The 15638-nt window shown below is 39.2% G+C and overlaps 1 protein-coding gene across 6 annotated transcripts in view; it reads left to right on the top strand.

Moving 5' to 3' along the window:
• Window positions 1-15638, top strand: part of adamtsl3 (ADAMTS-like 3) — a 296275-nt gene that overhangs the window by 155513 nt on the left and 125124 nt on the right. For all 6 annotated transcript variants that reach the window (XM_042405614.1, XM_042405639.1, XM_042405622.1 and 3 more), the window contains one exon: window positions 7390-7626. In XM_042405614.1, coding sequence (XP_042261548.1) covers window positions 7390-7626 — 237 coding nt within the window. The remainder of the gene's footprint in view (window positions 1-7389; window positions 7627-15638) is intronic.

The following is a 15638-nucleotide window of genomic DNA, read 5'->3' as shown; positions in this document are numbered from 1 at the left end:
ATGAAACTAGACTGTTTGATTAAAGTGTTCTCTGTAAGCCAGTGTTTGTAGTCAGCTTTGTTGGATCTGTGAGGAGCATAGCTGGTTATTAGCAATAATTAATAATTATCAGAGATAATTATCAATTATTAGAATTAATAAATTATTAATGTGAATTAATAATAACAGGTCACCACCCAGAAATCGGGACCAATAACGAGACAATAAGGTAGTCTCATAAAAGAGTTCACCTAGAATGCTAATATTTGAGGGATATCAACGAGGGGTGTGCTCGAATACAAATATGTTATTCTGCAACGCACAAATAGTGGGTTTTTTACGAATATTTGTTTCATACAAATATTTAAAAAATTTGTTTTTGTGAAGAAAAAAAAACATGTCAAATAACAGCACACAGGTCGGTTACATCACTATCTCAGTCTCTCTCCTCTGCTTCGCTGTTATGTCTATCAGCAGGTCTTAACAAGGGGAGTCACATCCACCTGCTACATGATGCACATTTCCTAATTTGGACATCACTCCCGGAGTTGGGGGTGTTCCTCAGAGATAAAGCTGAGCTACTGACACACACAAAGTGCCCCCAAGGGACTCTCCATAACCTGTTGTTCCCCTCCTCTCTTAGGTTGTAAAAAAATAGGCAATAAATGAAAAGTGCAAAGCAATAATTACCTTTGAAGTTCTTCTCTACACATTCCATAGCATAACTTTTAGCTCAGTAGTCAGCGCAGTCATCTATGATCTGGGAGACTTGAGTTTGAGACCCGATGTGGGGACCTCCTTCATAAGGTAGTTTATTCATGAACACTTATTGTAACACTTTAATTTTCTAAAATTAAAAGAGTAATAACAACAAAAACAGGATTTTTAAGCCTCTCTCCACTTTTATTCGAATGCAAATACAAATAATTTTGCTGCCTCAACAAACAACTTAAGCCTTCTTTATTGACCCATGAATGTTGATATTAGTATCAACATTCATGTGTGAACGAAGAAGGCTTAAGTTTGAGCTCTGACTCTCTCATTCAGCCACTTTTCACAATAAATGACCAAAATAATGACAAACGATTTCTCTTTAAAGATATAACAGTGTTTATAAAATAATAGCAAAGTTAACAGTTAGCCGATGCTTCAATCAATAAATCACTATCCTAAAATCTAATTCTACATAAATAATAACAACAGCAGCTATGTACAGTGAAAACACATGCAAGCGGGAGCATGTGTGTGTTTGTGTGTGTGTGTGTGTGGGTGGCAAGATGGTGGACATGATCTGGTGTGATGACGTCACACAAGAGTTTAGATGGTGGACGTGACTATGGGAGGAAGTCACATCACACAAGAACCAAATAGCGGAAGTGACTGTGGTGTTTCGGTTAGAACAATATCAAGACCCAATTCAGTGTATGAAAACACATGTCTGATGGTAGATAATGAAGAGCAGAGCGGTGCTGTGTCCCATGTTATCTGACTGTCAGATGTATAAGAGAGGTGTGTGTTGTGTACGTGTGTGTGTGTGTGTGTGTGTGTGGGTTAGTAGCAAGAGAGGGAAGAAAGAGGAGGGAAAGCAACCGTTGGAGGGAGAGAAGTGGTTACTTTGTCCGCAGAGAGTGGGCATACAGACGGCAGGCTGTAACGCACGCTGTCTGATTTCCGATCAACAAACAACTTACTTTTTCACTCACAGTGGCACAAACACAGCAGTCCCAAGTGGGACAAACACATAAAACAGTCTAACATGGTGAACACAACTAAACAGGCAGCAAACTTCAAATAGTCCTCGGAGTGTAGCAGAACAAAGGGACTCAGCGGTCCGTCAATTCACACAACAAAAACAACAGCATTGAAGCTGAAAATAACACACAATATAACACTGTCTCTGCCCAGACTTAAGCCTCTTATGTGGTCGCTTCAGAAAGCGAGAAGGGGGTGTTTCAGTCCATCTGGTCTGGCTCAGTTCCTAGGCTCGGATGCTGACGGGGCTGCCCTCGCGCTCTGTCGGCGGGTTTCACGGCAGCTGATCCTCGGTGGATGTTGCAGAGAAAACAGCGGAGTCAACTTAGTTGAAGAAGAGTGGGGCATAGAAGTTATCAGTATTTTCATGAAGAAAATCCTTTTTTTTCTCCCAGTTGGTGAGGGGGACACATGCACAGGGTTACCTCCTTTAGTAAACTGGCTCACTGAGAAAGCAAAGCTTCCTCCAGCAAAGTTCCACAGAATGGCGAGGATGTCTGTCTCCAGCCGGTACTTAAAGGGGCGATGACGTCATGGCTGCGTTGCCATGACTCCCAGTGGTGTTGTTGGTGCATCTCTGCCAATGAAAGATGACAGTTTGGGACTTCACCCAGAGTTCACACCAAGGTGTGAACTGAGGAGAGCATGCTGGGAGATGGAGTCTGTTTTGGACTCCCTTTGATTGACTTGGCGCCCTTCCCTGTTATCAGGCTTTGTGACTGCATTCAGGCCTGCCTTTGTCTCATGCACATGGAGTATGAGGCCCAACAGCTTAAAATAGTTTGTTTTGTTTTGTTTTAGAATTTTTAACGATATACTCCCTCTCATCCACCTCCCATGGGGGGTGGTGGTGTGTCCTTCCTCAAACTTGAGCCTTCTACCAGAGGCCTGGGAGTTTTAGGGTTCTGCGCAGTATCTTAGCTGTTCCTAAGATAGATATATATATATATATATATATATATATATATATATATATATATATATATATACATATATATATATATACATATGTACTCAAAGATGGCACTCCATTCATACCTATGAAAGTTGCTTGGTAGCCCATAAATTGGCTTCTGACTGTAAAGAAATTACCCAGATGTTGCCCACACTACCGCAATTGTGGACCCATAGAGCATGCTCACTAGAGACTTCCACTGGCCAAGCCGGCTAACTTCCGGTTGGCTCCTTGTTCACTCGAATGGGATAAAATCATTATACATTCTAGACTTTCCAAATGTTGTCGGACCGAATGGATCAGACTCTGATAGTGAAACAGGTCATTTTCCTATGGAAGGCCATTTCCGCCACTTGTGCTGAAAAAATAAAAGATCCTGTAAGTCATTATTATGAGAAATAATGACTTAGAATCTCATAATAATGACTTAGTATCTCATAATAATGATTTAGTATCTCATAATAATGACTTAGTATCTCATAATAATGAGTTGGTGGCATAACGCCTCTAGATGGCGTTGTTCAGTCATTTTCAAGCTAATTCCTGAACTGAAAAACATAACTAAGTCATTATTTTTGAGATACTAAGTCATTATTTTGAGATAGTAAGTCATTATTTTGAGATAGGTTCTCATTATTTTGAGATAGTAAGTCATTATTTTGAGATAGGTTCTCATTATTTTGAGATAGTAAGTCATTATTTTGAGATAGGTTCTCATTATTATGAGATACTAAGTCATTATTTTGTGATTGTTCCTCATTATAATGACTTAAGGATCTTTTTTTTTCATCACAGTGGCAGAAATGGGCCTCCATATTTTCCAGTGATTGTGTGTGGGGAAAATGCTTTTTGGGCCACTGTTCATCACGTGAAGGACCTGGAAGTTGTAATTACACGGTTTAGCCACTATGTCAAAGTGGCTTCATAGCCCGGCACACTCCCTGGGGGCTTGGGCATGATATGCAACAATTGTCCCCGGCTGGAATCAAACCATAAATGCTGTTAGCGAGGTAAAAGGTACACCACTCTGTAACACAATTGTAAAATGAACTGTGTGTTTTTGCAAGTTCAATTAGATCCACAGAAGGATGATTCTTCTCTAGTGAAGCTGATTGCGTTGCCTCAGTTTCAGTAGTTGGAATCTTGCAGTTAATAATTCATGCTTACCAACTTAATAATGAATCTTCTGTAGAGTAAATACCTTGTCAAAATTAAAGTGTGCAGAAGTCAGTAAACTACACCTGTTATTTCAATGTGTCAAATGCATTTTTAACCAACATTTTATAACTGCTAGTCATGAATACTAATAAGGCTGCCACTCAGAACTTTCATTTCCTTTTCCTTACTTGAACATGTCACCTGAAACTTTGTTGAAATGTTGAAAACCAAACCAAAACAGATTCAAGGAGGGATTTGAAAAGATTCAGATTCAGAATTTTGTCAAACCCCAACACTATTTATGGTGCACTCCCCAAGTTTTTCATGACACTCAACAGCTCAAAACTTCAGGTTTCCTCCTAGCTTGCTGTTAAGGATTTGAAACTCAGCAATGAGCTGTGAGGAAGTTTGGTGATTTCAGGATGCTATTCTGTGCTGTAACACGACTAAGGACTGTATGTTCCATCTACTATTTCCTGTTTATTTCATTACTCATAAGAAGAAAGAATATGAAACTGTGGGCTTTAAATATACTCTCATCCTTCTATGACTACTGGGTATTAATTCAAGTAACACCACAAATATGTGATGCACTGTATGTGTAGAAGCAGAGTAGGAATTTCTTCCACAACTTCACCTACTTCCCGGTGCATGGAGAAGGAAAAATAAGTCAAAACTCCAGCAGTGAGAGAAGGGAAATAAAGAACACATCCATTCTTTTGCTATAATAAAGTCTGTCTAATGTTATATGTGAATAATCTCTCTCCCAGTCCTTGAGAGTTCATCCTGTAATATCAATGGTCGTCATTTGATCCATTGGAGACCAACAACCACAACCGCCCCCATGATGGCAGCTCCATAGTAGGTCTGCACTTTCCCAAACCACAGAAACAAATCCAGCCTGTTGAAACAACCTTCTTACACCATTTTTAATCAGAGGAAGACAAGTCTTATTTCTCTCCTTTGCCCACTGATGCGGTTCAGTCTGGATTCATTGTAGAACTTCAGTCAGATTCAGTGGGAAGTGTTCCCAAGATAATATTTATCCCATCTCCCTCCTCCACACATGGAGGCTAAGTCTGTCTGAACTGAAGGCTCTGTTCAGCAGGCTCCATAAAGGCATCAGAAGGATATGTATACTGGCAGAGTGTGAGTGAGTGAAGCTGATGTGTCAGACTGCAAGTGTCTAGTTCTCAGTCAGGGAGAGGAGGACAGAGTTATTGGCTGCCAAAAGTCTGCCAGTCGTCACCCGCAGGAACAAGCATCGTTTATTGATCTGAGACAGCTTTCAGTCCCAAAAAGCATCCAGGTGTTAATCTGTTGACAGCTTTTCTGCAGCCTTACCTCCTCTGCCATGCTCAGATGGGCTGGATTTTTTCCAATGTCCAGTTTGAATCACAAACAAACACAAGCTGCATGGAATCCAATATTTTATTAACTGTTTCAATACCTGTATGTGGTATTGTAGAAAATGCATTTCTGACACCTTGGCTCATGTTCAGGGATCCCACATATCCAATATGGACATTCTTTATTTTGGTTTCCAAGGCTGACTGATGAATTTGCCAGGCTGATATGTTGGCCGATATGGGTTTATTGCAGATAAAGTTGGTGCTTGTAAAGTTGGTTTAGATGTGAGCTACAAACTAATCACTGATTACATTTCTGAGATATCCCTGCTGACGATGGTTTACAGGTCCATGTAATGAATTAATGATACGGATGCTATAAAAAGCCACACAGCTGTGTGTAACCTGGCTGCTGGAGAACCTCATCGGTGCAATCTGTGAGACTGCACTTCTTCCCTGGTTGTTTCACTGACAGGTTCAAACACCAGTGGACCAGGTGGCGAATTAATATGAAAATGGCTGGTTCAGGGCATGTCTTCCTCCATTTATGGCTCATTGTGGGAGCAGAAATGAGGCTCGTTCATGTGCGCCCTGTTTCGCAATAACTGAGATTTATAAAACAGGCAAAACAAAACAAAAGGGCTGGATGAAGGTGAATATAAATCAGAGAGTGTGGTGATTATTAAATACTTTCTCAGCCAGTCACATCACTGCTCTCATAGCTCTGAAACAGTTGTGTCAATCACAGTTAAATGTGATAACGACAGCTCAACAAACATTTCTACCGGAAATGTCTGGATGGTTCAGAGCATCATGACATGAACATACATCACCACAAATCTGCAGCGAAAGACAGATGGAGTAGATGTTTTCATTGTTAGTTAATATAATAATGGTAGAAATAGAAAAAATAAAAATATATTTGGTGAAGCATTGGAGCAAAGTTATTTCAGCCCTAATTCTAATGTATTTCACCTTGTAAATGTTCACATAGTTTAGTAATTAATGTTACACAACAGCATTTGAACTGCAATGTATTTCAAGAATAAAACATGAAACGCTACTTTTGCTAAAAAAAAAAAAAGATAGAAAAAGAGGCTATGATGAGCCCTGCTAACCCAACACCTCCTACATAAAAAGGAAGAATATTGAGTTATAACCAACTAGTCTGATGTGTGTAGAGGTGTGTGGTTATTCTGTAGCAGCCTGGTGACATTTTCAGGTGATTTAATGAAGGTAAACACAGTGAATGAGCGTGCATAATGATGCTGCGCTCTGGCACTTCTCTGACCAGAGGCTGCAGACATATCAACATATCTGTCCTGTTGCCTCAGATGCTGCAGGGATTTAATGAAGAGGCTTTTCATACAGTATAAAGTAGTTGTGGATAACAATATAAGAATCACCCACATTCATTTAAAGATAAGATTTTTTTATAGATCTGATTTTGGTTGGAGAGTGTGTGACAAAGTGAGTGAGAACACACCATTTTTCTCCATCACACTTTGTGTTTCTTTACATGCTTGTCATTGGAACAGAACACAAGAACAGAGTGTTTAATTTAAATAACTTATTTATATTTCAAGCATTCAAACGTTATTGCAGCACATTTGCAGCAAGTTTTTAGTTTTAGCTCTTGTAGATAAAATCAACAATCTTTCAGCAGAGTGACGTGGTGCCAAAAACAGATGTGGTTCTGAGACGTCTATTTTCTGTGCCACATCTAGGACCAAATTTAATCCATAATACAACAGCTTGCTTTTCACTGCTTCATTTGATTGAACTTCCCATGTGTTTGTCCCCCTTGCCCCACCTGTGCACAGTGTGTGCGGCACTGGTCACCAAAATACCACAACAGGCAAAGTGAGTTTCAAGGTCAGGAAAATACCATTACATTACACGTTACAGTTGTAGCGCTGCTTGCGCTGGTTGTTTCACCTCCGTGAAAATAGGTCCCTAAATTGGTGGAAAACTCTGGAGCAGTAACAGGAGCTGTCATTGGCCAGACATCATTTGTAGTCCTGTGAGCTCGTCCAAGCAGAGTCTCCCTTATCACCTGGCCTCTAAGAGCTTCTGTTACTGTCTGAGCTGGGCCTTATTTCATATTTACTGTGGTACACTTGCTGCAAATGTATCAGAAAAGTGAGTTAATGCAGTGGCCCTCTCCAACTTCTGTCCTTGCTAATCTCTCCTCAGGACTGCCCAGCAGAGTCAGGTGACTTCCGGACCCAGCAGTGTTCAGCCCACAATGACATCAAGCACCAGGGTGTCTCCCATGAGTGGATCCCAGCACCTTACGACCACTCAGCGCCCTGTGCACTAAGATGTCAGGCAAAAGGAAAGAGTCTCACTGTTGAACTGGCCCCCAAGGTGCTGGATGGAACACGTTGCCGTGCAGACGCCTTTGACATGTGTATCAGTGGAGTGTGTCAGGTAAGTGATGGTATTATGAATCAGTTGTTGTCCAGTCAGTGTCACTCACCTCTGACATTATTAGACTCCTCCACCATTTGTCTCATTACGTATGTGAGTGAAAAATGGTGCGACGGCAATAAACGGTATCAAAACAAGAATTAGCACAGCTCTGTGACATCAAATGTTACCCTGCAGAGGCTTATGTTTGATATGTAATTTTATAACTGCTAGCATGTTCTTTCCAGGTCTTTTAGTTTCATTTGTATGCTGTTGATGTCTCTACACTCCTCTCTCATCCTCATATTTAATAATACTGAATTGTAGGTTTTATTATTCTTGCAAGTCTGCAGCAGTGCAGAATTACAGAAAGTGTGCATTTACTGCTGCCCACTGTCTTTTAATGGAAGAAAAAGTCCCTTCACACACTTGCTGTTTATACAATGGGACATCGCTGAGCTTTCACAGACATAAGTCAGAGTGAGCATGAAACAAACCAGAACTTGACAGGCATCAATGGATCATTTCTCTCTTGTGAAGGCAACCTCAGACTACAGGACCTGATACACATGAACCTGTAGTATTATTCATTTTAAAATGTGATAGCTGTCTTCTAGCCAAGTATAAACACATCCTTTTATAAAAACATGGTTTATTAACATGTTATAAAATGCATCAAAGTCATTGTAACTGTCAGCCCTATACAACGACTCTTTATATTGCGACTTTGTCAAATAAAATACAGTGGAAATTCTTTAAATGTGAAATATCTGATAAAAGAATAAACAAGACTAATAACCTGACTGACCATGCACATCTATCCTAGTAAAGTATTCAGAGCCCCACATAGAGAGTTGTTTAATAATAGATACAAGAGTACATAAGAGTAATTGTATTCAGTTTATTGATCAGCATATTGCATTATTCTTACAAACAACGTCCCTAATTAGATGGGATGCATTTAAAGCTAAATCCTTTAAATCAAATCAATTTGGAAAGGAAATGTCAAAGATTAAAAGACAAATTAAAATATGAGAACGTGAGCTACCAGGAATGATAAATTATTACACATATAATGATATGGAGAGAAAATAAGTAAATTGCTTTACAATTCTACAAAATAAAAATTGATCTAACAGTGAATACAGCTTATGATCTCTCTTTTGCTTTTTGTGTCTTGTTTATATAGGAGAAAAACTGAAAACCAATAAGTATATTCAAAAAAAGGAACCTGGCCAAACATCCAGTGTCAACCCCATCACTTCTAGTAGGCAGCTCTATTCTGCACTCAGTAGTTTTGTGTAAATTATATTCTTGACATACAGGATATTACTGCTCAGAGTATTCACATTGCTGCTTTGCTTTGCAGCCAATAATGTGGTGTTGCATGTGGTAGTGGGCCTTCATGAAATGAAAGGATGAGCTGAAACATGGAAACTTTAGTCCCTGCAGTGTCATAATCATGTCAGAGACTCTATATTTAGTTGAGCTTTGTTTTAGGATGCACAGAAGGGGGATTTACTGCAGATATGTTCTATTCCCAGGCTGGCTGCTTGATTAGAGGCTGTTTGTGAGTGCATGACAGGAGGAGGAGCGCACGTATCACATTTGACAGACCCATTTCCACAACAATTATTTATATATACTCTTTGGCACATAGGTGATGTAGCAGAGGGCAGCAGTGGAGTGAAAACCTATTATGAGCTACTGAGTGTTCTCGTCCAACTGTCAAGTGAATTCAGATGCGCTTCCATCAGCTTTGTTGAAACGGAAAACAAGAATTGATGAGTTTTAGACAGCTTGTTGTTTTTTTTTCATTTTGATGTTGCTGTCAGGGTGACTATATTTCACGCTGTATGAAGATGAAAATAACAAATCGGGCTTGGCAATTTTGACGTATTCCACTTAACAGCCACACCAACCTTGACCTCTGCACAGGAGAGACATTTGTGAGAGGTTGACATTTAAAAGCACCCAAAGCAACTTTCATGGTTAAATGTTCATCTGACAGATGCATTTCTATCAACACCTACTGTATCACATCACCTTAATTAGAAGTTGCACCAACACCAGTGATCAGAGTGATTGTTATTGTGTTTAAAATTGGATTTGGTTCATCTTAATTACCAGTATCATCAGTTATTTCCATTGAAAACATTCTGAAAATGTCAAAAAAAATCCTAAAACAAGCTGATATGGTCATCAAATATGTAATATACTATATTACAGTAATGGTATTAATTCAGCTTTTGTAAGAAAAAAGAAATATTAGCAATAGCGCCTTTATGTTTACCCGCTAAGATGAAGACAAGAGAAGTCAAGGTTTAGAGTGAAGAGGCTGTTTCTAAATTACAGGGATGCTTTGATTGTACTGACTGGTCTGTGTTTAATGACTCTGCTTCAGATACTGATGAACTCACTGACACTTTATGCAGTTATCTTGCAGTTTGTGGGGATACTGTCATTACTAAGCCCGTGTCTAGACAGCAAGCGTGTCAGATGCGTTTTTCACGTGAACGTCACATTCAACACATATACTCTCATTGTAATCTATGCAACTGTCTGCACCGGTTCCATGAAGGCTCACATCTCATGGGTGTAGCTGTGACCTGAAGAGTTCATTTTCAAGAGTCTATTTTCCTCCGTTTTACATGCGTCACTACAGTCATTGTGTATCGGGCTCTGAGTACTTCCAACTCACAGATGACCTACGCTCAACACTGCACCTGAACGCCTCCAGTGTAGACACACAGATGGAGTACTCGCTGTTGCTGCTGCTGCTGACGTGCTGCTCATACTACGCTTGCTGTCTAGACACAGGGTAAGAAGCATGTTAATAATAAGCCATGGGTTACTAAATCCTTGAAAAATGTGCTAGATAGAAAACATAGGGCCTTTGTTAAAGGTGATAAGACAGATAAAAGAAAGGCAAGGGGAGAGGTCAGAGTGGAAGTTAAGAGGGCCAAGTTACAATATAAGAAAAGAAGGCAGCGTGGGATGGAATGAGGAAAATGATAGGTCAGCAAAAAACTGAAACAAGCCAGTTAGCATTGCAAGCTATCATAGCAACAAAGACCTAGCTGACGCACTAAATACTTTTTATTTAAGATTTGATACCCATGACTTTGCAGATGAACTTAAGGAAATATGCAAAGAGTCCCCCCCCCCACCCACAAAGTCAAACCAGATGTTTGAAGCTCATGATGTCAAGGCAGTATTTCAGAAAAATAAGACAAATAAGAGCCCAGGGCCTCATTGTATCACAAGAAGACTGCTTAAGTATTGTTCAGAACTGCTCTGTGTGGTGTTCTGTTATATATTTAGGATGTCTGTGGAGCAGCGAAGGGTTCCAAAGTTATGGAAGGAGTCCATTGTTGTCCTGGTGGCTAAAAGCAGAACGCCTAAGGAGCTAAATGACTTCAGACCACAGTGGCATTGACATTACTGGTCATGAAGTCATTTGAAAGGCTGGTCAAAAGGGAAATGTTGGAAGTGGTGGGGGAGACTCTGGACCCCATGCAGTTTGCATATAGAGCTGGGATGGGAGTAGAGGATGCCTCAATCACATTACTCAACTTAGAAGGTCCTGGCACACAAGCCAGACTTTTATTTTTGGATTTCTCATCTGCATTTAATACTATCTAGCAACATGTTTTAGCTAGGAAATTGCTTATTTATTTAATCTTGATGTAAATTCTGAGGCTGGATTGTAGATTTTTTAACATCTCAGAGGGTGAGAGTGAATGGCTTCCTGTCAGAACGGTGCTCCTCTTCCACTCACTCTCCTCAGGGCTTTGTCCTGTCCCCTTTGCTGTACATTCTTTACACCAATGACTGTAGAAGCCAGCATGGAGACAGGCACATTCTGAAATTCGCTGATGATACAGTTATCATCAGCCTGCTCCATAAAGATGAATCTCAGCATTTCTCCAATCAAATGCCACAAAGACCAAGGATATGGTCATTGATTTTAGAAGGAAATCATCCCACCCACCATCATCAAAGGAATTGGCATTGAATTTGTAGATTTTGTTGTATTTTTGTACTTTTTGTTTTTGAAGTGGGTGTGGCTTATACCAGAAGAAACGGCTAATCTGCTTCATTTTCTGAATTATATTGTTTAATACTGCCATATATAATCATCAAAAAAGCTGTGTAACTGTTAAAAGTGCAGGTGGAAATCAATAGTGGAAACAGAACAGTGAAAAAGTAAGTCAGAATTGCATTATTTTGAAAACAGGAGTATGTGTATTTAATAGGAGGAAAGTCAGATGAAAAATGAAGTTGGTCTGTATTTGTGATAACAAATGAGAAAGCTACTAACAAAAAATGGGCCATAAAAACTCATTTGGCCTAATTGCATGGAGGTTGTGCACGCAGTGGGAGGAGGTCCAGATGAAAATAGAACTAGCTGGAAAATTATAAAGTTATTGACAAATATATGAAAAGCTCCTTTAGTCTATTTGCATGCACTTCTGAGATGGTCCCTGATTTCAGCTTCTCAGTTTCTCCTCTACTGTTATGTCGCACAATGTGCCGAGCTTCAATATGGAATCATTAGATAAAAATAACAGCTGTGGATCATCATTCATCCTGCACTACACAACTAATGACAATATACTGATGATGAACCTTGCTGAATGTCTGAATATTTAAACTTTACTATCTACACATCTGTGTTCATGCTCACAGCCTATTTCAGAGCACATTATCACTACATATCAGATTAATACTAACTACTGACTATGGCAGTGTCAGTGGAAATATAGTAGTATTAATATGGCAATGTTTTTGACATCTTCTCAGTTATTTCCTTATGTATAACACTGAAAACAGACTATTCCTGCCCTCTGGAGAATTCTCACTGTAACAACAGACAATAGCAATACTGTATATCTGCACAATACCTATTCTCTAGTCACTATATCACAATATCACAACTCCCAATATGCTTTACCAAACAGTTGCCAAAAGACCTCTCTGAAGAAACTGTATTTGAAACGGTGTATAATAATCATCTTTTTGACTAAACGCACCCAAAAATATTGATGGAAACTTGTCTGCGGTGAATTAAATGCATGTGAAGGATAATAGTGAAAGAGAAAGAGGAAGGAGTTTTGGCAAAGGAGTAAAAATTAAAGAAAAAAAACTGACAGAAGAAGAGGAGTAAACAACAGAAGGAATCAGTGAGAGAGAAAGGCATTAATTCTTCTCTGTTTCCTCAATAACAGTCAAGATGGTGAGGTAACATCCTCATCAGATCCATTAACAACATGCCCTGCTTATGCAAATCCAGCTGTCTACATCACACAGCAGCAGCTCACCATACAGCTCCTATAGTGGTAAAGGCAGATGAATTTACAATCTGACACTCGAAAATACACTTTATCCTCTAATGAGAGGCTTACACCTTTCCTCATCTCTAGCTGTCATCCTTAAATATCAGGCTACAGCAGAACAGGCATTTCTACTCGCAGGAAAAGTAGCTTTCCAACTGCTTAGCTTTTCTCTGCTTGCTTCTACTCAACACTTTAAATTAAGTTTAAAATATATATAAACAATGTCAAGTAGCTGAGGGATAATGTAGCAGTGATGGACTCTACTCTAGTGGACATGAGTAAAAATATCCAGTGTTTACATATAGTGTCGTAGTATCAACATTACATTTCAGTGTTTACATCCTATTCTGTAGTTCTGTAGTCACAGTGCCAGACCCTGGTCATACGCCATTAACAAAATGACCCTTAATGCAACTGTGCTCTCTATGTAATACACTTGAGTGTGTGTGATTTCATGTCTGTACAATATCCGTTGCTGTTTCCCATCGAGTGTTTTCTTTCTCAGGCTGGACAAACCTTTTTTGTAGCATGTAGAGTGTCAGGAGGCATTCATACTTCACTAAAAACTAACAAAACCATTCAATCATGTCTTAAGGCAAAAAGATCTTGAGAGTGAAGTTCAAATCGTGCATTCTTTATCACCTTTCCCTCTGCACACCTGGCTAATCGCTGCATGAAGTGGCTGTGCTTGGCAGTTTTGAAAAGTAACAAAAATTGTATCAAACAATTTTATTCTATTCAACAAGTGTATTCATTGTTTTACAATCACGCCTTGCCCATGATTGTATATGTGGAAAAATCATGGATGTATTATAAGAACTCAGTATTGGACTATTCAGTCAAATGAGAGTTTCTTGCCTGCTGTATAAGAAAAAAAGTTTCTGGCTTCCACATTGCGCAGCCCACTGAATATGCACAGTAGTGTTTCTCCCACTGAACCATTGACTTCACACTGGGATGATGTAACAGATTTTAAAATTGCTTTTCTTGGCTCAAGGAAAGTTTTACAAATATAAAACCTTCATGCATAAAAACTTCATAATATAAAGAGTTATAATTGACCTTATTTGCAGTTAAAGGTATCCTGTCAACAGTTTTATAGGCGTCTCTTTTTTATAATGGTGGTCTATGGGGAAAATGCTTTTTGGGCTAGAGGGGATTTTTCCGCTGCAATACCATGAGTGGCCACTGGGGAAAATTGGCAGCAAGGCTGAGCAGCAATATGCAGTTCTCTTAATATATTCATGGGAAAAATGATTTATTGGCCAGTGTGCATCATGTGATGAACCCAGAAGTTGTAATTACCCAGTGCCACCACTATGACAAAATTGCTTCAAAGCCTAGCATTATCCTGGGGGCTCGTCCTTCACATTTCTGACAGCACAAGCACTAGCAAGCTATTCTGCAAGCATCTGGTCAGAAGATTGTTCTCCTTTTTCTTCATACAGTATCTGTCATATCAGAGTTTGAGGACACTCAAGAAACATATCTAATTTTTAAAGGTATACTCATACATTTTGTGAAATATGTTTTTTTATCTTACCCAAGTCACTCTTCGCCCAACATATAGGTGGCCTAACTGGCACAAAGACAGGAAGCAGAGAAAAAGTAAGTAAAGCTACAAAAACGTGCCTTCCAACAACCCCAAAGCTGTCTTTTTTACATGCTTTGCATGCTTCTGTATGTAATCCATGTAGAATTATAAAGTGATATATTGTGGTTTTAGGAGCTGTTGCTTTTAAACCTGTTTCAAGACAGGTAGCATAAAAAATAAAGAGGTTGCCAGGTCTGCGCATAGTCCTAACTCTAAACAAAACACAGGTGTCTTTTGGATGGATTGACAATAAAAATGGTGATAAAAAGTTAAAGCAATAAAAAGTAAAAATAATGAAACCTTAAGAGCAAATAAAAACAGTTACATTTCAAACAAATGAATCAAGTAAAGCAAGAAAAGCTGGAAGTGAAATAGGATGAAATAAAAAATTTAAAATTTCCTAACAATAAAGATGAGGTAAGCTTTAGATTGTTAGGGTTAGCTATACCTCGTCATCAATCCAAATTCCAAGATTCTTGTACTCTGTGACTATTTCAATATTTGTATCATTCTTAGTAGAAATGATGAGGTTCATAATCAATATTTTGACCCTGATGAAAAACATGAATTTAGTTTTATCTGCATTTATAACTAACTTATGGTTATTGACTTCTAACTTCTAAATCAGCAAAGCAGCTGACACAGCCAGATGGGGAGGTGAGTGGGGCCATGGATTATAGATGAGGTGGGATGGGGCACAGAAATAAAAAGGAGACCAGTACAAAAGCTAAAAGTGTTTAGGTTCAGGTGACCCACAGAAAGGACATCAAGCATCAAAACCACTGACTGTATATAAATAGACGATGCGTCGCCACTTCTTACCTCGATAGAAAAGTGATGACAAAATATCTCCTTTCCAGGGGCTGCCATCTTACTTGTATGATGTCATGTGGAGCCAGAGTCTGCCCAGTAGAGTCGAGCAGCAGGATAGCGGCTGTCACAGCCATCAATCATGACGTCACACCCCCTTTTTACATCAACATTTATCGTCATTTTTTAGTTTGGCTCATGTCCCATCCACTAACATGGAAGGAGCAGCACTTATGATCTATGCTGCCGGTTATACTGGATATTTTATATATTCAGTAGATATATCTTTT

This window comes from Thunnus maccoyii, chromosome 1 (assembly GCF_910596095.1).
Source record: "Thunnus maccoyii chromosome 1, fThuMac1.1, whole genome shotgun sequence".
Taxonomy (NCBI): domain Eukaryota; kingdom Metazoa; phylum Chordata; class Actinopteri; order Scombriformes; family Scombridae; genus Thunnus; species Thunnus maccoyii.
Note: the sequence above shows the minus strand (reverse complement) of the source record. Positions and strands in the feature narration are given on the sequence as shown.